Below are 23,287 nucleotides of genomic sequence, written 5' to 3' on the forward strand. Positions count from 1 at the left end.
CTTTGCAAATGGGGAAATAAGAGAGAAGGGAGCAGCTTACCCTCAGGTGATGGAGACGAGCAGCAGTGAGGAACAGAATCCTTGTCCTCGACAAGTCCTGCAGTTATTTCATCTGATGTTAGTGCCATCAAGTAAAACTCTCCTGTGAGCTTGTAAAATATGAGTTTATTGTAAAATAGTTCAGAACATGAACAACCTTTCCCTCCATGCAGCTAGAGCTGGATTAGTTGCAATTACTGGTAATCGTGGCCTTAAGGTACTGGCAGTGATACTCTGACAGGTAGGGATAGCTCAATAGTGCTGGAGCTTTGAGCTGGAGAGACCTGGCAGACAACACCAGAAACAGCAGGCTGCATCTCATCCTTCATGTTCCTGGGAAGGGAAGTTTCTGTACTGTCTGCTCATGTCTGGGTCTGGGAAGTGCTCTTCTCACGGTCCCATGCACAGAGAGTGAACTCTGACAGCTCACTCCATGAAGCTGCCATTTAGATTTTGTTATGCAACACTTGTCCTTTCCTTGAACAGAAAAAACCCAAAAGCCTTTGGGGTTTCTTGTTCTTACTTTCTCAATTCTTCAGTGCTTTCTTTTTCTACATTACTTCCCTTTCTTTAAGATCTGATGGTTAAGTTCTTCCTGGGTTCATAAATATTCATCTCTTGTCCCATCTGTCTATCTCTGCATACACGATGACAAGTATTCTTCCACCTTTACTACAGTGATACTCTGTTGTGCTCTCCACACTTTTCTGGTCCTGTCTTTCTTTGCCTCTTACCTCACCTGCCCTGTCTTTTTCATGCTGCTGATGCTTCAGACTCCCCCTGTGCCACATCCCTTGGGATTGTTCCTCATACACCGCCTGTGTCCTGGCAGCTTCTTTTCTGTATCTGTTTTTTTTTCTTGCATTTTCCTGTGCCCTTCTCTCCTGAAGGAGAAGGCCTCTTGTGCTACCTTCTTCCTTTTGTGCTACATTTTCTTCTTTTCACTTTATTCGCTGTCCTCTCCTTGTACTGTTGAAGAAATGAAATTTCTGTGGCTTTATGCCTAATAGCCAGATCTTGATTCTTTGTTTTTTCACAGTATAAAGGAATCCCAGCTGTACCTCTCTATAGTCTTTTGTACAGCACAAACCTGAGGATGATCCCCACAACGCTTGTTTTGTGAACTTACTTAATTTGTGGTGCAAAGGATAGGAAAATAATACAGAAGCAAAGTATGGTAGTGATAGTTACAAATTCAGCTTGCAGGACAAGGAGAGGCTGCTTTCTGTATTAAAAACTTTTTGTTAACAAGTGGAAATTGTAAAGATTTTGCTAACTGTCCACTTTTGAGACCAGGTTAGGATGGGAGAGCAAGCACTTGTGGCAGGACATGAGTTTGTTTTGTGTTCAGGGTAGGGTGACAAGTGATTCTGACCTCTTTGCCACTTTTTTTGTTTTATTCTCTGTTTGCTATCCATTAATCCTTATGTCCATGACCCAAACTAACCATAATGTGTGCTTTGTAGCTGTCATCTCACTGTGATTTATTTCTGCCTATTTGCTCAGAACTGTTTGCTTCTGTGGCTAGAAGTGGGATAACCAGGATTTAGCATGAAGGCTGTACTGCATGATGCCAGTGATGTTAAAGCCTTGCTGTGCCTCTGTCATGGAAGAGGAGGAATTCAGATGTGGTGACTTGAATTTGCATGTTCCCATCATACAGCAAAGGAAAACTGAATTGGAAGTTGAGGCTTGATTGCATTTTTCTATTCTGTTCATAAATTATTATTTCCTGTCCACCCACCCCCTCCCTCCCCAAAACTAATTGAATTTAAGCGGAGTTGGCTTTGCATCTAAGAGCTGGGCTTCTGAGAAATGCGGTGGAAATGAATCAATTAATGCCTTATGAACTTAATCATAGCAACATCTCAGTTGTTCCACAATAGCAGCATTTTTCTTGGTTTATGCAACCAGTAGCATATGACAAAACTCTGTGTTTCTAAAGGTGATCCATATGTTGACATGCTTCTGGAACAGCAGTACACTTCATGTTATTTTAGATTTGGTCAGCCATCAAGCAGAGTGTTTTCTGATAGTTTGGTAGTTTTCCTGAATCATGTGAGATTGTAGATGCAGGAACTGGAATATAACCATGCAGAGCTCACAGGAGAGAAATAGCTTTGTCCAGTGCCCTGCTTCTGTCTTGTGTGAGAAGCACCAAAACCAAAAAGGTGTATTTTGGAGCCTGGTGGTGGTGTGTGTGCTGTGAGCACTGGGAAGCCTAATGAAGAATTTGTCTGCTAAAAGCTTGTGCTTTCCCCTCCAAGTGTTGCTGTTGACTTAATGAAGCAGTCTCCTTGCAAACTCTTGAATTGCTCATGCCCCCGTGATCGTTGTGGCTGCGAGCACATCGCTTTTTGTTATTATAAGAATATAACTTCTGCTGTCTCGGCTGAATGTGTTTGTTCATCAGGTGCTCTTAACAAGTACTTTGTGGATGTATCCTGCAGTCATCTGTCCTGGTTTTCTTTATATTTAGGCAAGGCAAAGGAGCTGTACAGAATACTGTCAAGACTGACCAAGGGTGGTCTGAGCCGTGTCCTTTGAGTCTCGGAGTTCTGGCCCAAGATCTTTAAACAATGATTTTTCTGTGTGGGTACCTGAGTCCAGCTCATGGTATCTGCAGCCTGTCATCCTGAGTGTGGGGTGAGGGATAAAAAAGACCAAGCTGGAAGGAGGAAAAGAGAGGATAGAGACAGGCAGGCAACTTTATCTTGAAGCTCAAAGCCTGACTTAGTGAGGTGATGTGAGAAGTGGGGGCTTCTGTAGGATTTGCTGGCATGTCTGTTTTCTACATAGAAATTAATACTTGTGCTGTAGTGAGTGACAATGCAGCTGAAATCAGAGGCAAGTGCTGGGGCACTGGAGTCTCCCCTCTCCCCACCAGTGCTCTGTGCTGTGCAGAAACTGGAGAGCTCATGAGTGTTTTCTTCAGAAGTTTTGGGAAGACTTGCTGTATCAAGATGTCTGTGCCGATGTCTGTGCAGGGTCTGATGGCTTGAGTGACACTGCCACATGGACTCTGTGCTTGAGTGGCTCTGACCACTGGCCAGATCACTGCATGTCTGGGGGCTTAGTCACCTATTAAATGAAGTTTATGAAATATTTTTGTTTTCTTTTAGTTAATCAAACAAGGCTCACTAAATTATTCCAAAACCTATGCAATATTGTTTGTCCTTAGTCCAATAGAAACAGTTACTTAAAAATGCTTGGAGAAAGTGTTTCTCAAGGTATGCTCTGGTATTTCTGTTGACTGAAATTGCTTATTAGCTTGGTGATACAGCAAGGCTGCTGTCTGGAATAGATTGTCTAATATACCCTCTACTGCTCTGCTCAGTCAGTGTGTGTGTGTGTTTCCTAAGAAATGCTACAAGAAGCACAAATATAGCTGGAGCACCTAGTCTGGAGTCAGGGATAAAAATAAACATGACATTATTATATTAGACTTGGCCACAGTTCTGACTGGTGGTGTGCTTTGATAACTTTGACATCTAAGATTTTTAAGCAGACTTTAAGGTTCACAGGCTTTGGTAGTTTGGTGGATAAGCCTTTCTCAGTCCATTTTCTTCTTTGATGTTCTTGTTTTGGTGTTTGTATCCTTCTCTGAAGGCTGCAGTTACAGAAAGCCAGGGTTGTGCTTTTCCCTGCTCATGCCAAGGTGGCACTTGGACACAATGCCCCAGCTGCCAACTTTTTTTTGGTACGGCAAGGTCAAAATTACACAGACCTGCAATCAGCTCACTCTGCTACCTTACTAAAGCATTTTTGTAGCTCTCCTACCTCCCTTCCTGCACTGAAACACCTAAATTTAGAAACCTTGAAGCCCAAGACTGTGCTGTGAATTTGCCACAACTCATTCGGTGTGCATTATGCCCATTCAGACTGTTAAATGGCAGTTCTCTTTCTCCTGCTTGTGTTTTGGGAAGCCATGGATAGCTTGCCAGCAGAGTTTGGCCACTGGGCTGCTCTGGGTCCATGTCACTGCTATTATTCCCACTGCTATACTAATAGCTGTATTTATATTTGCAGTATCACCAGCTACAGCCTTTCTATTTTAAGAATCCCTGGCATGCTGTAGCCTTTCCAGAACATGATTTTCACTCTTAGGGAAAATGAAAGATGCATCCAGCAGAAAGGAGCAAGCTTGCAGAAGTTTGGATGTACATCAAGTTTCCTTGGGGCGTACCTTAAGAGAAATGATGGCTAGTTATGAATTATGACTGCTTGAAGATTTCTGTCACTTACAGAAAACTAACAAGGAGAGATTCTGACTGAGTCTGGTGAATTTTTTCCAATGCATTTACACTAGTCAAGTACTTCTGTTTTCAGTTCTGAATAACTATTAACTCAGTATTGCGGATTTGTCACTGATACTGATGTTCAGTAAAGAAGGTGCTTCTCCAAGCCATAATCTTCTCCTAAACTTGCTTAAAGGTGATAAAATTGTTCTGGGACACTGACACTGTTGTGGAATATGCTGCACAACCTGTGTGTGTGCGCGTGTTTTGGGTTTGAGCAGGAGAAATGCTGAAGGTTGACTCTTGTTTCAGGGGGAAGAAGGGGAGTTCAGCCACTTAGTGTTCCTTTGCAGTCAGATTTGATCCATTAGTGTTTAAGGAAGCAGTCAGGAAATTTGCTGCCTCCACATGAAGTTCTGTGCTTGATGAGGAGAGGAGAACATGTGTAAGGTTTCAGTGGTTCCTTGTTGGCTTAGCTAACTGCATTTTAGTAGTTGTCAACATTATTAAAAGCTTACATGATACTTCTAGTTAATTCTGTTAAAAGAGTTTGGCTGGTATAAATGTTCAATCTCTTAAAATTACAATAGGTCAACAGACAAATTTACAAGGATTGATAAAGAATTTAACAACAAGGGCCCAGAGAATAAATGACTTGTGTAGAGCCTGTGTAGCAGTACATGCACAGAGGAGTTACTGAAGAGTAGCAAGAGTCTTGTTGCAACTATAAATGTTCTTATTGATCTTTCCAGTGGGTGATGCAGTGCCTGGGCCACATCATTCTTGGTCCTGTAGCTGAAACCTTTCTAACATGGATGAAAACATTTTAAAGTATATGGTAAGTAAATTAAGAGACAAGGATTAAATGTCACTGTTTCTGGACCAGAAATAATTTGGAATAGGTTGGAAGGGACCCCTGAAGGTCGTCTGACCAACCCCTTGGCTTAGTGTACACAGATATCTGACCCCGTCACTTTGCCCTTCTAACAGCCCCAGATCTAAACTGTCTTGGCACTGAGCAGCCAGCCAGGAACCAAGGCAGGCCCACTGATTTCTAATGTATTTCCTTTTTGTCAGAGGGCTTAGCAGTGCCAGGGCTGCGGGGCTGCTGCCTTTCCTTCCGGCTGCCAGCGCCGGGCACTTCCCAATGCACTTCACTGCCTGGATGTTCTGGGTTTCAGAACATTCTCAGCTGTACTGATAGGTACATTGTGGGTGGGAAGAGTTTGTTTCCTATTGAAGAAATTAATTGCTGGTAACTTCCCACATTCTTCTTTCTTGGTTTTGTCACTGAATATTTTCCAGGACCTGGGGGTTTTTTTCTGGTGGCAGTTTTGGCTGGAAAAGCTATAGGCTGTTTTTCAGTGCTGTTCAGTCAAAAGCAGCTAATATTAAGAGGAAAGCTCATTTCCATTTTCAGAACTTGTGGATGATTAAGTTTTTGGTAGCAGAGATTTTTTTTTTTCTTTATTTAAGTGCTGACAAAATATGTGCATGTACAAAAGCTGTGTTTGAGTGCACAGAGATTAAGCCAGCTAAAAATAGCGTCTTCTGTGACCCTGCTGGAATTTTCTTTAAGCTTGGAAACACTGAAGTGTGTGTTTTGTCAGATTTGAATCATGAACCTTGAAGAAGAGCTAATGACTTCTTATTTCTCACCCCTAATCTTCAACTAGAGCATTCTTTATGTGAACAGATCAGTCTGAAACTGTACCTCAGGCTTCACTTACCTTATTTAACTTTGCTTACTTGCTTTGTTCATTGTAACATTTTTTTCTGCTCTAGTTAGCGTGTTTATGAAAATCATTATTTTCAGTCCTTATTGTCAGACCCATGCGAGCTGTGCAATTGTTGCTGGGGGTGACAGTTCCCCAAATCTGCCTTATTTTCTGTTGTACTTAAAACCAAGCTTTTCCTCTTGAACATCTTGTAACTCTTATCCTGATGAAATGTGTGGCTTTCTCTGTTGCTCTGTCTTGTCTTCCTGGCAACTTAACAAACACTTTTTAGCTGGGACTAAATGATCTGCTCTTGGGACAAAAGCTGTATGCTCTGCTCCCTGTCCTGGGAGATCTGGTTGTATGTAAGGGATGGCAAAGCTCTCATTTGCTTTTGGGGCTGAGATTCAGTTCTGGCCTTCAGAAGTGTTCCCAGGATGTGCTGCACCCAAAGTGGCTAGGGTGCAATTAGCATTACCATTAATTATGTTTTACCAACAAAAGAACAAAAAGTGATTAAGCCCCCCCCACCCCTCCCGAGTTCAGTTGAAATTGAAATGTTCTGGTAGGAAGCAATCATAATGCTTTGCACGTCCCTTTTTGATGCAGATTTTCTTTCAGCATATATTAGTATTTAAACTATAATAGATGTTTTGGTAATTGGTTGAATCCTTGCTTCAAAAAATCTTTTCTTTAAATTTGTCTCTGTTTCTGTGTAGAACAGAATTGCAAAAAATAAATTCCAGTGCTTGACTAGCTCTTGTTTGGCATGAAGTTGTAGAGCACTTAAAATTCCTCATACAACAGCTTTAATTGCTTGCTAATCTTGCCTAAAGACTGGCTGAGAATGTCAGCTCGGTTCTCCTGTTGCTTATTCTCAGTAGCACAGACTGCAAATGCTTGGGGAAAATGTACTGGGAGCATTTACTGTAGAACATAGGTGACGAGGTATGGAAACACTTGCCTAGAGGTCAAACTGTTGATGTTTTAGTAGTTGGTTATTGATCTCTATCAGCAGCTTGACAGTTGTATGGCTTTTGTAGAATGAGTTAATAATTTCTTGGTGTGATGCAAAATCAACGCCCAATTGACCCGAGCCCCTGAGTGTGACCCCCGTGGCAGGGAATGGTGTGAGATCCTGCTCCCAGCACGTCTGCTCTGCTCCACAGAGCCTTCCTCGATGAGCAGCTCTTTTGGACAAAGCCTGACCCATAGCTGTGCCTTCCTCTTTTCTTCCCGCATTGTTCTGGGCTTTGATGAATGTGTTGGTGCTCATGTTGGTGGCTGTTCCCTTTTTTTAGAAACAAATCTTACCCGCAGTAACTCTATATCCACAGTGAGTAATGGAGAAATCATTGCTCGTTAATGATTCACTTTCAGGTTCCTGTATTGCTCTTGCTCAGTCACTGGTGTTGCTGTTGGCTCCAAAGTGTTGCTCAGCCAAGCACTTAGACCTGCTCTTCATAGTTTCAGTAGGGTTGTTGTAATGACAGGATGGTGGGTGGCTGCCTTTGGTTACTGGTCGTCTGGTCCAAAATATATCCCTCCAGAGCTGGTCCTGATGATGCTCTTGGCAGGATTGTAGAACTTCTGTGCTGTTGAACCTTGCAGCTGCTTAAAGACATCTTTTACCCGTTATTTTTTTGTTAGTTTGCAAAAACTGTTGATGGGTATTTGCTTAAAGACTACCTCATGATTTACCTGTCCCCCTAGAATGCTCAAAAGGTTAAATACTAAACTTTGAATTTCCATTTTGAACCTTATTTTCAGGTGAAGTTCTCATCCCAGCCTGTCTAAAGTGTTTGCCTTCTGCATGCACACTTGGTGATCCACTTCCTTGGGAAATGCCTGTGCTTTGCTGCTGCAGTTATAGGAATGGTGCCTCTAATCAAGGAGTAAAAGTAAACTTCAGCTCTTAGTAATTCAGAAACAGAGTCCTGAAAGATGCCTGGGGTCACAGAGTCCAGTCCTTTGTCCTGGTCGTGCCTGTCATATCCTCCCTAGGCTGATTGAGTTATGCAGACAGAGCTTGCCTAATAATTCAGCTTCCTATTTTGTAACAGTCATTATTGTAGGCTGTTTCATGGTGCTATTGTTCAAATAAACTAAGGAAAAAAAAATAAAAAAGGGCTCACACAAGAACAAGAGGATGCTTTCGCTGCTTTTAGCTTGGTTACTTCCTGTGAAAAGAAACATCTGCCATGCGATGCTTGGGATCATTCAGCAGCAGTCAGACCAGTAATAGAAATTAATAAGCTAAAAACCCCTAGAAGCTTTAGGATGTGAAAAATGTGAAAATGCTGTGGCCTGACTTTTGAATATTCAGCATCTTTTTTTTTTTTTTTGTGTTCTTGATTCTACTCACCTTTCAGCATGGGCAGCCACAGCCCGGCAGCTCTGAGTCATTTTCTGCGATGCTTGGGATCATTCAGCAGCAGTCAGACCAGTAATAGAAATTAATAAGCTAAAAACCCCTAGAAGCTTTAGGATGTGAAAAATGTGAAAATGCTGTGGCCTGACTTTTGAATATTCAGCATCTTTTTTTTTTTTTTTGTGTTCTTGATTCTACTCACCTTTCAGCATGGGCAGCCAAAGCCCGGCAGCTCTGAGTCATTTTCCTGCACCATTGTGCAGGATAACAGAGGCCCTGGGCTTAGTTGTACTGCAGTTCAATCCAAGATTGATATGAAACCACCCAAAAGAAGAAAGGGGAGAGACATGGCCTCTTATTGGCCGTGGGCATGAGCATCAGAGGAGCAGGAGGCTACAGCAGATCCCAGGCCACAGGGGGTGTGCAGTGGGAGGCTCCATCAAATAGAGCATGGCAGACTTGGGGTGATTTGGGACCCAGTTATTTTTATTGCTTTCAGAAGTTCTTGTAATTGATTTGATTGTAGAGAGGAAAAGCAGAATTTTGTACCAAAAAGTAGTTCTTGTAGCTTTTCTCTTGTTTCTTTTTTCTTGCACAAGGGGAGGCTTTCCTGCGGTCATTCTCTTCACAGCAATGGCTTCATACCTTCTCCATTTTCTTCCTCTCTTGTTGCCCTTCTCCACTTTCTCTTCCCCACATGCTGCCCTTTCCCTCTGTCCCACCTGTTTGCTGCTGGCGCAGTCGGGGCCGGCGCCGTGCCCAGGAGCTGGCAGAGCAGCTCTGCTTCCCTGGATCCATCAGCTCCGGGCTGTCTCCTGCCAGGGAGCTCAGCCCTGCCTCTGCCTTCCAGTTTGTGCAACAATGTCTCTGTCCAGTTTTATTTTTTTAACTGAACTCTCAATGTCGCAATGAAAGAGCACCAAATGTGATTTTTAAACTTTTTTTGTGAGGGAAGCCCCTTCAAACAGCCTGAGGTTGCTTCACATTGTATCACAGAAATTGTTCGAGAGTCCTGGGCCTAAGCTCATATGGGGAAACAGCCCTGGATCAATGAAAGAAAACATTCAGCAATGTGCATTTTATGCAAGCATTTAAACTTTTTTTTTTTTTTTTTGGTTTTGTTTAGTAATAAAAGGAACAAAGCTATTATTAGTGACCATGGGCTTGGGAGTTTGCTAAAGCAGCAATAGTTACTCATCTGTTTTCATTTGCAGAAGTGTTCTAACAAAGGCAGCCACAAATGCAGCAGCGGGGTTAGGAGGTGGATGGTAGGAGTGGAAGTGCAGTTTCTGGAAGCCAGTGCTTACTAAGACCTTTCTGTCTAGTCTTGATTCTGGGGCCATCAGGAGCTCAGGTCCCAGGGAGCACTTGCCTTGCCTTGGATTGAAACGTGAAAGGATGAATCCCCTGGGTAAGTCCTTGGTCCTTTTTCTTCTCTGAGCTGCAGCAGAACTCCACAGAGCAGTTGTTTCTCCTGGTGCCAGCCGGTGTTGTGCCTGCACATCAGCTCCTGCAGCTGGCTGGCAGAGATGGAGAGCAAGCAGTGCTATGTGATCATTTTGGTTTAGTTTTCCCTCTCTTCTTCTGGTCCAGGTAGGAATAAAATGGAGAAATTACCTGGCTTGGAACCACAAAAACTCCAATATTTTCTTGCTCACTTCTTTTTTCTTTTTCAAACCAGCTGAACAAGCATGCACAAGACCTTTTGCATGTGCCTTCATGTGCAGCCATCTGGGTCAGGGTTTGCTCCATGGCAGATGCCGTGGACTGCAGAGCTGACTCTGTGCGTGGTGGGATCCATGCTGCCTGCAGGGGCAGTTTCCTCAGGTGCAGCAAGGGCAGGCAGGTTTCTGGCTCAAAATGCTGTGGCATGCCCAAAGATTCTATGGGAAATCAGAATGAAATACTCCTATTGATTTCCTTGGGTTTGGGACCATGTCCCACCTGAGTTCTATTGTGATGTGCTGAATACATGACTGAATTTAATGTTGGAATTAAATGCTCAGTGAGAGTTGCTGTCTAATAATCGCAATCAGCCTCTTTTTCTCCCCAATCCTGCAGCGGTTAAAAGTCTGATTTGCAATTTGAGTTTACATCCTGAGGTTGCTATGACAAATACCTCGAGAAATATCTTGAATGAGTAGCAAATTTCAGGAATTGCTGTTTGCCCAGATGTCTGTGTGCCAAAGATAGAAACTTAAACCCATGGAATTTCAGAAGACCTAAATGGAAAGGAGAGATGTGAAAGGAAAACTCTTGCTAGTGCATAGAGGATCTCTTGAGACAATTGAGCCACAGCCTAGAAAGTTGCAATTATTTTTCTAGTGTCAGAAATGATACTGTCTGTGGTTTTCAGATAACAGATCAGCAAGGGAGGAGTGATTGAGCTGCTTTATCGTGCTGCTTACAGAAATGTGACATTTAGCACGATAATTGAATGAAAGGTTTTATCTGTATTTACGGTTGTTAATGGTCAGAAACTGCCATCTAAGAGGACAGATTATGTAATTTGCATTAACGTTGTAAATACATCTTTTTTTCCTGGATTTTATGCAAACATTTTCTTAAAAAAAACAAACCTTCTCTCTCTGCACTGTGTGAAATAATATTTTACTTTCAAAGATGCCAGACTTTTGGAAGTAGACTGATACAATAAGAAAGTTGTCACACTTGGTGATATTTTTACACATGGCATGTTGGAAGGCTCTTTTGATTCTTAGGAGTGGGTTATTAAAATTTTTCACCTTCCAGTTTTATCTCTTTTAATTGTTTTGAAGGTTTTGCAAGCACAGAAAACAATGTAGGTACAAAAGTTTGAAATGACCAGGCACTAAAGGGAACAAAGAGACCTTCACCTTATTGAACAAGGATTCTGCACACAGAACTCCAGTTTGCTTGGTTTTCCTCCATGGCAAACAAATTTTTGAAGTTTACTTTGGCAGGAATTCCCACCACCATTGTGTTAAACAGAAATGGAAGGGTGTTTCCAAGCTGCACGTTTCTTTGTTGCCATGCGGAAATGCAGTTTTAAATGTTTTCTGTAGGCGCTTCATTTTGGTTTTCATTTCCTTGTCGTCTTCCCATGCATCTATAGCTCCCCAACACCACTGGGAATCATAGACTAATAGATTGGATTGGACTGGAAGGGGCCTTAAAAGATTATCCAGTTCCAACTCCCCTGCCATGGGCAGGGACACCTTCCACTAGACCAGGTTGCTCAAACTATTTTAAGATAAATAGTTATATTCATGTTTTTAATTGAAGTGAGGAAAGAACTTCATTCTGGCTTCAATTTTACTGTTTACATTTTTTTGCATGTGAAATGTTAACTGGTACAAAAATGCCTGCAGGTTGGGATCCACCTTAGATTTGCATATTTGGTTTTTTAGTTCTAAGGAATTTTATTGCATTTAATCTCAAATGAAAAATTATAGATGGACTTTGCTGTAGAAAACCTAGCAATTTTCTGCCAACTTTTTTTTTTTTGTGCTCTAGTGATTATGGAAGACTTTATAGAAAAAGCCTTATCTATTGCCTCTTGGAGGGATAGTATTTGAGAAGTTGATAAAATGATGCTGCTGTTGAATAATGCAATGAGAAAATGATAAATCGGGGTTTTTTTCTTCCTAAAACCTGTTTTTTCACCAGGCTGAAGTGATTCAGCCCATCCCTGCCAACTCCAGCTGTTATTTCTATGTGGACGTGGAAAGGGCTTTTCACCCTCTCAAACAATCACCTTTTACATTCACTGGGATCACAGTAGCCTTTTATTACCTTTTTATTTTTAATGGCAGTATCCTGAGGTTTCCCTTAAGTAAGGAGTGGTACAATTTACCTGAAGCAGTAACTGTCAGGCTGGTTTTGGTGTCAGTACCTCCCTCCTGGCACTTGCTAATGCTTCATCTGCATTTTCTGTCCTGGGCCACCACAGTACCGAGGTCTTGGACCTGTTTGAAAGCACAAGCCCTTTGGCCTGGGAACTACATTATGCTGGCTGACTCTGCAATCCCCAATTTACCTGATGCTGGTTCTGCAGAGGCATGTGGTAGGATGGGTGGAGAAAATTGATTATTATGGTTTTTTGCCTAGGGCTTTTTTCCTCTTGTTTCAGGGAATTTCTCAATCCCATATTAAATCCCATAAAGATTTAATGTGCTGGCTTTTTAGTAGTACTAAACACTTGGAAGATTTTTAAAAATGTGCATAATCATTCAAATATTGAAGACTTCAGTTTCAAACTACTTGGATATGGACTTAATCACAAGAATATATTAATGCATTTGACCTGCTTTGGGGTTTTTTCAGTGTAACTTTTTCAGCTTAGCATTGCTGTGTATTTTCAAGATCATCTTTGCTTTCCCCCAGTTATTTTTAATAAACGATTTTAGCAGTAGGAGCTACTGTAAGTGTCCTTAGAAAGCACTTGCTCTGCCAGACAGGAAGGTGTTTTTCAGGTTCCATACTTTGGTTTTGTGTACTTAATTATTACTTTTTTCAGAATAAATTAGTCTGTATTAAAAGCGCACTGGAGGCTGGAGTTCTTTGTTCCCAGGCTGTAAATAACATGGTCAGTGAGGGTGTTTTCATTATGTTGCACTCCTGAACTTCAGTGGAAATTTTGGATGGCATGTCCAGGATGTTGAACAATTACAGAGTGTCAAGGGGTTGGATTTTCATGCTGCTGTAGTGAACTGAAGGTTCTTCTCTACTAAACATATGAGTAGGAGTTGTAAGAGCCTGGCAGGTTCACCTTCAGTTATGTCTTGTGTTGCTTGTCAGTGCTGGGTAGGATAACAGGACATGGATGTTGGCTACAGAGGATGGAGGATACTGGGATTTAGAGATGTGGTTTCAGCTCCTGTCTGCACTGCCCAGGCTGTGTGTCCCCAAGAGGCTCTGCTCTACAGCCTTGTGTTGGAAGTCATGATGGGTGATGCTATCTTGGCCAGGCGATGTGTGGCTGTTGGACCCTCCAGCTGCTGTCTTGTCTTCAAAAGGTATCCCTCTTAAATCTGCTCAGGATGAAACCTGCTCTGCATGCCTTCTATCTACTTTAGGATGTCTCTTTTTGTAGTAGGTATTTCTTGATTTTATGTTTGTTTTGGGGAACCTCTAATCTTTAATTTAGAAAGGAGGGGTTGCATTTTTGAGGTATTATTTACTGCTTTAGCTCAGCATGGTCTATGTGAAGGCAAGAGCTCCTGTTGTGTGCAATATTCCAGTACTACTTCAGATCCATCTGCTCTGCCAAAGAGTTGCTTTGCTCTGCATCTGCCCTTTGGAGCCTCTGGCTGCCAGGCATCTTCTGTGCTCAGGAAATGACTGGACATGGCACTCAGTGCTCTGCTTTGGTTCATAAGGTGGTGGTTGGTCAAAGGTTGGACTTGAGGATCATAAAGGTCTTTTCCAACCTAATTGATTCTGTGATTCTGTGTCCCGTAATTTGTTACTGGCTGCTTCATTCCACAGTGACCTACTTTGATTAGGCAACCAGTCTTTATTTGCAAAGGAGCACGTTGTTCCTTCGTCAGTCCTCTAGCTGGAAATGGTTTCAGGTCTGAACTTCTCAGAATGAGACTGTTGATACCAATTTAATCTTGTTCATAGCTGGTTTATATCACTTTGGTGACGTGCCAGGGTTGTTCTCTCCTGGGTGTTTGTTTTTCTGCTATATTTATAGACAGCAACACTCACCCCTGTCAACCTCCAAACTTTTCTTTAGCTTCCCACTATAATGTGGGCTTGTTTTCCTTGTCCCCTCAATTTTAGCTCCTTGTTCTTGAGCACATTGCCTAAGCAGGAGCCCTTGCCCACAAGGCACACAGAGGTTTTGCACTTTGAACACCGGTGCTTCTCCATCCTCTCTGGCATTGCCTTGTCTGATACAGCCTGAGGCTGCTGCTTTTTGTGATTTGCAGTGCAGGCCACTTGTGACATCGGGAGTGACTCATTCTCCTGGGCTTCTCTCAGTCCCATTGAGTTTAAATTCATCAGAGAAGTACTGATGATGTACCATATCCTGTTGTGCTTTGAAAGATCCTAATGGAGTTGTGGCAGCTCACCAGAAGGATGAGCTGTTTCTCTTGACCTGTGATCTGAAACAATACAGACCAAATCCAGCAGATACAAATCAAGGGGAATTTTATCCATTAGTCGCTTCCCCTAAGTGTCAGTGAATCCAAGGCTGGAGCCTGAGCAGAGGCATTTGGGACAGATGTTTCAGGTTAATAGAGAAGAGACTGAAGAGCATATTTTGAAAGATAATAACTGGGAGTATGAAGAGGGATACAGGAAAGCCAGTGAGCAACTCAAGTGTGTAATCTGGGAATAAGCTTAAATGCTGTCCCTCTATAAGGGAAGGAAAAGAAGTGTAGTTTTACTGTGGTGTGAGCTCAGGCAGTGCCTTGCAGTCGTGTTAAACGCTGGTAGGAGCTCAGCATGGATAGGGATTTGGAATTGCTGAAATCTTTCATTCCTCGAAAATGGCAAACCAGTGCTGTGTTAAAATCAGGGAGCCGGCAGGGCACGGTGAGAGCCCAGGTCCTCGCTGGTATCCCGCTGTTCCTGAGGTCACTGCTGCGGGCTGTTTGTTTGGGGTGGCGCTGCTGCTGTTTCACCCTTTGCCTCTTTACCCTTTTTATCCCAGCTCAGGGCACTGCCAGACAGCTGGGGAAGAGGGGACAAAGCTCCATCTAGTGTGGAAAGGGAGATGTCTGGGAGCTGGCCAAATGAGAAATCCTGCAGAAGCTGTCTTTCGCTAGCCCAGGCATGGGAGTTGCTTTTTTAGCTGTTTTTGTTTTGGGGAGGTTTTTTTTGGTAGCTTGTGAATAGGATTGCAAAGTGCTTTGGCTGTGCAAGTGTTAATTGAGTAACTGGCATCCTGACAGCTGGTGTTCATTTTTGGTACTCTGGAAGTGTTTACAGGATAATACCAGCTTTAATGCAACTTCAAATAGTCTGTAGTGTCAATTCAAGGCAAAATTAAATATATATCCTTCTATTAAGATTAGGAATTCCATATCCAGGTTGTAGCTGTATGAAGGGAAGAGACACAGAAGTATAACACTTTTAAGGTAGAATATCTTAGTTAAAGATGAAGGTCAAGATTTGTACAAAAATAAACTACAGTAACATAGATGATAAAATGTATTATCCATTTGTACTTGCATTGTCAGCTTTTAAAAGCAAGAAAATAGAAAATCATCTTGTTTGTTCTGGAGTTTGTAAAAAAAAGATTTTTTTTTTTTCCCCCTGAGTAAGTGGAAAGCCAGTTACAGTTCCTGAATGTGGCTTTGTATCAGCCTCTCTGAAAGGAAGGGAAAAATATTTTCATTGTATTAGACATATATTGGCAACTAAGTATCAGGCAGCTACTAAACTTCTGAATTCAGCAAATGCTTGTATGACCAAAAAAAAAGGTTACTACACTTAAATCCAGATTTCTTATGTGGGTTATGACAGAAACATTTTTTTTGTTCTCCTTGATCCACCTGTGATGTCCCACTCTTACCCAAACACATGCTGCTTGTCCTCCTGCCTGTAGTACCTCTGCTGCAGCTCAGTGCCAAAGACCACTGGGCAGAATGTGTCCCTGCCTGAAGTGGTAGGTCTGTGTAATCTGTGGGAAGTTGGATCAAACATCTGTGTGGGTTTTCGTTGTTGTTCTGGGGGTTTTCATGGTTTCCAGTTTATTGGTAATATTGGGCTGCCTTTTGTTTCCAGCATGTTGAGAATATTGGAGATTGTTCCTGCTGGAGAAGGATCATGAGGAATAGAAGGTGGTGAGTGCTCAGGTGAAGTTTTCATCCACATGGGCAAGCTGAGGTGAGGGCATGGTTTGTAGCATTAACTTTTCTGAGCCAAGAAGCTGAGGAAATGACAGGGTCACTTTGCTCCAGCAACACATTTGCCAAGCATTTGTTTTGCCCAAAGGTGCAGCTGCAGGTCCTGACTGAGAGCTGCTACAATACTGCTTTTTAGGGACAGCAATACAGTTGGCTCCTGGGCTCCAAAAAGTCTGGAACTGCACATCATTTCCAGGTGACTTTGCTGCGTGTTAATGAACCTGCCTGACTAATGTAGCACTGTACAGTCGCCTGCTGGAGCCTAAAATAACAGAAGGTGTGAAACGCTGCTCCACAACAATGGCGGGTGCTCACACAGGTACTTTGCCAAGGTCGCAAATGCTAAGTAAACCAGATTAAACAAAGCTCTGTTGCAGGAATTCATTATTAACCGTAGTCTTTGCAGGATTTATTGGTTATAGCCTAAGCCCTGCCTTTATTTTTTTTTGTCCTAGTAACTAAGGCAGATGTGAACTTCAAGTCCAGTGAAACATTTTTTGGCTCTGGCCTCTGTTTACATGATTCAGGAGTCTGCAGTAGTTCCACAACAAATATAGCTTTGAACAGAAATAGCCATTCAAGTGCTGTGCTTCTGGCAGCGCAGAACAGATTAGGAGGGTCTAACAGAAAGGCTTGTAAATAGTTTTGAGTTGGCTGCTTTTTTTCAAAAGTAAACCAAAGGCTGTAATATCTTTTGAAAAGTAAGAAGTGGTGTTCCTGCAGCAAGTGACACAGACAGCATGGCTCAGGAGTCACTAAAGTGTGCAAAACATGGGCTGTGCTGAACAGTTTTACTTGAGAAAATCCCATTTTCTAGAAACCCAGCAGTTGTGTTAATTTTTAAGATTGTATTTGGTTGCATAAAGTTATTTCTGAGGATTTTTCTTGATGTCTCATCTTTGAGATGTGCTTGTGCATTTTAGATGCAACATAAGACGTGCAGAGCAGAAGGGTGATTGCAAAATTAAATTAAGGCTGTGTATTATCAGGGCCATATTTGAGGTGTTGAAAGACCTATAAATAGATTAAGGAGGATCTTTTTGTATATATTTTGACTCTGTGAAATCAAGAAGTATAAATGTTGCTTGCATGTTTCTATTTTGAATGAGACTTCATTCTGTACCATGGTTTTCATTTGGTATTTCTTTTATTTACATGTTTAAGTAATACTACGTTTAAGTAATTATTTTCCTCATCCTCTCTCTGATGTTCCTGAGCAGTTTCTGGTTTGAAACAAGATGCAGAATTATTTTGATGAGGGAAGAGGAGGAATTACCATAACATTGCATTGGAGATGCAGTTCCCTACTGCTGAAGGCTTTAAATCAAGGCTAAATATTTCTGTGAAAGATTGCAGTTCCTGCAAATGTGACAAATTTAAAATAGGATTTACAGCTGTTGGCATTTGCACTGTCCTGCCCCAGCCATCCTGACACACAGTGCACACCCCGAGGTTGTAAGAACACAGAAACTGTACCCAATTTGGGGAATCCCTGAACTTGGGATTTGGGAGAGGTACCTGATGACAGAAGGGCTGTTTGCTGGATGTGCCTGAGGATGCTGGGGATGCTGCTGGTGATACCGATGGACTGAAGAGGTTTGCTTCCTCTAGGAGCCTTGGTTTGGGACTATCTCATTGTCAGGGATGTTGTGGGGGGCATTGAGTGGCCTAAGCAAGAGAATTGAAGGCCACCTGTCTTTAGTTGTTTGCAGTTGGGCAACTCCTCCATTTTGCTTGGCCTCAATTAGCGAGTTTGTAAACATCGCTAATGCTCTCTTACATGGATGGCTGGAGATTATCCCACCTTCCTGTCTGTGCTGTGAAAACCCAAGGCAGCAAGTCTGGCACATCTGTCCTGCAATTGCAAATTGTAATTGAAGTGTAAATATCCAAATGGTTGGTAGAGTAACTTGTTGCTGAATAAGGGGTTTTTTACCCCCACCCCCAGCTGTTCAGCTTGCACAGTCACACAATCCTCTTTGCCCCAATAAACCCTTCCACAAATAGACAAAAATATAGAAGAACTATGAGCAATGCTTAAGGACTCAACACTGAAGTTTGTTTCAAGCATGGGTGTGCTGAGGCATTGGTTTCTGCAGCCTGGAGAGTTGATTTGTTAGAAAGAAGAGTTGCTAAAGACACTGATCTGATCAGGTCCCATAATGGACAGCTAGTGCTGTGGCTAGAGATTGAAGCGAGAGTTTGCATAACATCTGTCCAAGACTGGTTTAATGTTGAAGTTACTGCAGTGATGTGTTAGGGGTTGTTTTTTCCCTTGCACGTCGTACTCCCTTGTTGTGAGCAAGTCTTACATGCTGATAATGCCAGCATACCAAGCACAGAATTCACTACATGGTTTTCATCATGACTCTTTGGGGTTCTTAATCATTTAAAGCAAATCTTCCATAAACAACTTTCCCTTTTGCTCCTCAAGATCCTGTTTGCTCAGCATGCCAGAGCGAGGATGTCATCTGCAGGAGATGAGGCTTCCAGCTGCCTCATCCTCTTTGGAAAGCAATGAATAGTGCTGTAACAGTGGAGTCAATAAGCAGAAAACCTTGGATGAATGGAAGGGTTTAGGCTGGGAATTGCTGGTCCTGGTAAGCCTTGAGGAGCATGGTGGCTTTTTAGCTGGGAAGGAGTCTGGTCATGTGAATTATGGATACAAGCTATGGACACAATATGGTTGAGCCTTGTCTTCTGCTGAAAACTGCCTCTGTGGATGAACTGGCTATCCAGCTGTGGAAGTGATAATTTCTAAGCCAAGATATGACAGAAAGGTGCTGTGACGCCAGACCTGGGCACTATGTAGTTGTAAAGTATCAAAAAGTGTGGTGGTTATACGTCATCTTCCCTCTCAGCGACGGTGTTATCGGCTCTATTGACCCAGATAAAAAAAGGTAAATTTTGCATTACAAAAACTACAGAGATTGCTAGTGGAGTGTTATCTCCTTGCTTTTTCTTTTATCACCTCTTGGTTGTTTTAGCAACCTGGCTTTTTGTTTTGCAAATTTCTGTAGAGCCCTTTAGAGAGGGAAGTGCCCATAGATGTGGTGTCTGAAAAATGGTTCAAAAAGTCTTTAACAAGGTCAGACTTTTAAGTGAAAGACAAATCTGCTTCATGCATTTTTTTTCTCTTTTATATTTTGGTAATATTTTCTCTAAATTTGTGAGGGAAACTTTGAAAGTTTGAGAAAAAGCAGTAAACCAGTATTGGGTAACACAGTCAGCTATATTTTAAATTCCTTTAGCCCTTCATGGAACAATTTTGGGACAATTTTTTGGAACAATTTTTGAGGTATTTTGTGTACCCTGCATGCTGCTTTTGTGAAGGTTTCAGCCTGTTTGAGCAGAGGTGGAGCTGGGGAAATGGTGTGTGCACTGTCGTATCGACTCTGTACCTTTACAGATGTGGTTCAAGCTCTTGAGAGATGCGTGTCCAGTGGCTCCTAGGTGGAGGTTTGCCTGGGTGAGCTTTGAATGTGAAGAAGTTACATCCCAGAAAACAAATTTGTCTTGCACCCACCCTTTCCCTTCATCTTTTTGGTGATAAGGATCGTGAGAAAACGGTGCTATTAACAGACAGCCCTTATCCACTGATGGTGTTAATGGCCTGATCACACCCCTTTTAATTAATGAATGGCAGAAGTGCTTTCAATGCCAGCCCGTGTCTTCGGTTTCTCCCATTCCTCGCGGGGTGGTGAGGGTGGTGCAGCCCCTGGGATCTGCTCAGCCCACGGCTGTGCCGGGAATTCATCGCAGATCCTGCGGATCCGTGCCCACCAGGAGGCTGTGCGGCGCTCCCATGCAGGTGAGACGGGATGTAGCGAGGTGCTGACTCCAAACTCCTCGGCTGTTTTGGAGTCCTTTCATGATACCCCTGAACGTGCTGCCTCAAGCCCGTTGTTTTCTCCTCGGTAGGTGCTGGATTGCACAGGGCTGCAGTGCCGGGAGCCGCTGCCCGCCTTGCTGCTCCGTGGGGATTGGAGTTGCCAGGTCCTTATCTGGAGCCTCCCCTGGAGACACAGCCGGCCCGGACGCCGCTTGACTTTCTCCCGGGGGTGCTCAGCAAAAGCCCTTGGACACAAAATTGGGGGGAAAGATGGAAGCTGTTCAGATGTTCATGCCCTGCTCTTTTGACAGCCTCCGTCTGTGAGTGATGCTTTCCCGGGGCACCGTGAGCAGATTATTGCGGGATTGATTTGGTGTGGTGGAGGTTGTGTTCTGGGAATTAAAGATACCGTGCTTGGGACTGGCCACTGTCCTCTACAGAGCCCCAGCAGCTGGGCTGACCAGCTCAGCTAATGATGGTGGGTTTCAAGAGGGGAAGACACATAATACTGTGTTTAAATATATATACATATATATGTCTCTTCTTCTGAAACTTCGTGGCAAAAACACAGCTCTGGGCTAACAGAGATTCAGTTTCGGTGTAAAAAGACTTGGTGCATTGTCACTATTATAATATGGAAGTCTTTGAGGATACTTTAGGTTTGCAATTATTCATCTCCCTTCTATCAGCAGTGGTAGTAAAGGATTGTAAAATGTGACCTTTGTTGTTTCTGGATTGAACCTCTTAATTTTACCTTGTTCCTTAATCTGGTCAAGATCAAGCTTTCCAGGCTATACTGCAAGCTGTGTCCCCAACTAAATGGGCATTCAAGCAGATCAACTTACGGCATTTTATTAAGTCAACACTCATGCAAAAGCCGCCTCCGGAGCTTAATAATTATTTACTGAGTGCTCCTGGGTCATGAGAGAGGTTTTCATTAAGTTCAGAAAGCATTATGTTCAGCCACTTGTGAAGGTGTGTTTTAAAGACAGGAAGAAAAATGGAAAACTACTACATGGTGTACAACAACTTAAAAAAATTCTTAGCTGAGGATTGAATATTTTTGTTTGTGAGGCTGGGTTTTGTTGGAGAGGATTTTTGTGTGTGCATGTGTGGTTTTTTTGTTTTTTGGGTTTTTTTTCCAAGCAGGTTGGTCCACCGAATTAATTTGATTTGAAATTCAACCCTTAGCTCCTTGCTGTAGTTGGCGTGCATGGTGGATGTTGCAGGGTTTTTCCTTCCTTACCCAACCAGGTGCACTCAATGCAATCCGGCAGATGGCTGGGTGCCTTTTGGGCTGTGGGCTGTTCTGTGGGTGCAGCCCATGGTGTAGGACAGTGCAGGTCAGGATACAAAAGCACAGGAGGCACAGAAAACATTTAACTCGATGATGGAGCAGGGGCAGGCAGCCTGTCTCTTTAAACATGTAACCTTCAAGTCCGGAAACCTTTCATGTAGGAGCCTGAAACATAGTCCTGGCTTTATTATAAAGGCTGATAAAGGTCTCCACACGGTTTTTGTAACTGCTCTGTCCTTGGCAAGTCAGGGCATAGGAGGGTGCCAGATCTTGGGCTTGTTTTTTGTGCATTGATACTTCAAGCAGCACCAGGCAGTTGGCGCGGTGAGCGGAGCGTCACTGTAACCCACAGTCAATTATTAAATGTTAGGAATGAAGTACAAAGTGCTCCAGGGAAAATGCTGTAGTAGTTGGAATCCCTTACCTTGTCTGAGGATGGGGGAAAAGGGACTGTGTGGGGGTTTTTTTGTTGTTTGTGGACTTTTTGCGTTTCGTATTAGACTTTTTTTGGGGGGTGGTGGTGGTGGTGTGTGTAATCTGGCTTCTCCTTGCATTTATTTTTTTTCTTTTGCTATTCTTCGCTTTTCTGTCACCCCTTTCTGAGGCAAACAGCGTTGCTGGCTGGCAGGTTAGAAGCTCCTACAGGTGTTGTTGCTTCAGCCACATATACAATACAGGGAACAAAAAGTTTCATGAGGTTTTACTGCTTGGTAGAGAGATGGAAAACAGAATTTGTACAAATCAACTTTAATTTTGAAGAAACTCTAGTGATTTTCTACGAGGGGTGTTGGGAGCTGTGTGGTGGTCTCTGAAAATGTCTTCTGGAGGTCAAGTATTTAAGTAGCCACCATTAGCATAGAACAATCTTAATCTTTAAAGCAAGGAGATGAGAGATTGCCAACATTACAACTCAAATGTGGATGCCTTTATTTTCTCTATGACTAATTGTGACTGGGATAAGGGTAAGATATAAACAAAAGCATTTAAATCCGGTGTTATTTCTTACCTCTGAGATCTGGTGCAGCTCAGTGGACTTCTTGAGGTGCTAAATCTGCTTTTCTTGGCTGATTTCTCCGTGGACTAAACCATTAACAAACAGTTGGCATGAATGGAGGGAGGAGAGCAGCAGCTTCCGTCTTATGTGCCATTTCTCAATTTAGAGCATCCTGCCCAGAACAAGTGGCTTTGAAGGCTCTTTGTCCAATTTGTCTAAGAAACATTACATTGGAGACATTTTTTTCTTAAAAAAAATTCAAAAATAGTAAAAGTTTCTCAAGTAGCTAAAAAGCAAAGTTAGTTTTTTTTTCCAGTTCAAAGTCTCCAGGGAAGTTTCTTATTCAATGCATAGGTAGTGCAAAATAATGCTTGTGCATCAGATAACTCATAACTAATGCATCTGACCCAGAGCATTTGTTTGATCAATTTATAGAATCTGAAAACAAAACTGTCCAACAAAAGACGAGTTTGTCTTTTTGCCTAAGGAGAGAGATAAAATAATCAGTAAACATCTGGGAAGATTATGGTCTCTGTGGGTTGATGGCAACAAAATCAAACTTGATTTTAATGTGATCAGTTGCCTTTTATTATGCAATGGCCACCTGCATAATAACTCATGTATGCAGTAACTAACATTTCCCAGGCATCTGTGCAAAGGATATGTAATTTAAACTTATTTAATAAAGCGTTATCACTTCGTGATTAATTGGATCAGCACATGACACATAACTAATAACTCCCAGTCTGTATTACGCTGTGCTTATTAGAGTGCTAATGGATAACTGGTTTAATCATGTGTCAATTAAAAGGATGAGTCGGGTTCATTTATTGCAATTAGATGGTTTCCATAAACTGTTTGCAGGAAGTATCTGAATTGCATCTGTATTAGCTGTGTGTGGGCTCTGCTCCTGGCTCCAGGGAATCTGGGGGTGAATCAGTTCGTGTAGTGCAG

The 23,287-nt window shown here is 42.5% G+C and overlaps 1 protein-coding gene across 8 annotated transcripts in view; it reads left to right on the forward strand.

Moving 5' to 3' along the window:
• Positions 1-23,287, forward strand: part of MITF (melanogenesis associated transcription factor) — a 95,255-nt gene that overhangs the window by 22,174 nt on the left and 49,794 nt on the right. For 2 of the 8 annotated variants that reach the window (XM_008643600.2, XM_017747219.1), the window contains exon 1: positions 20,157-20,362. The exons of 2 other annotated variants lie outside the window; for them this stretch is intronic. In XM_008643600.2, the coding sequence (XP_008641822.1) occupies positions 20,313-20,362 (50 nt within the window). In that variant the 5' untranslated portion in view covers positions 20,157-20,312. Of the gene's footprint in view, positions 1-5,029; positions 5,116-9,755; positions 9,778-20,154; positions 20,363-23,287 lie in introns of those variants that run through there. 4 more of the 8 variants (XM_017747221.1, XM_017747222.1, XM_017747218.1 and 1 more) reach the window with 4 other exon arrangements.

The sequence above is a fragment of the Corvus brachyrhynchos genome, unplaced genomic scaffold, assembly GCF_000691975.1.
Source record: "Corvus brachyrhynchos isolate BGI_N302 unplaced genomic scaffold, ASM69197v1 scaffold91, whole genome shotgun sequence".
Classification (NCBI taxonomy): domain Eukaryota; kingdom Metazoa; phylum Chordata; class Aves; order Passeriformes; family Corvidae; genus Corvus; species Corvus brachyrhynchos.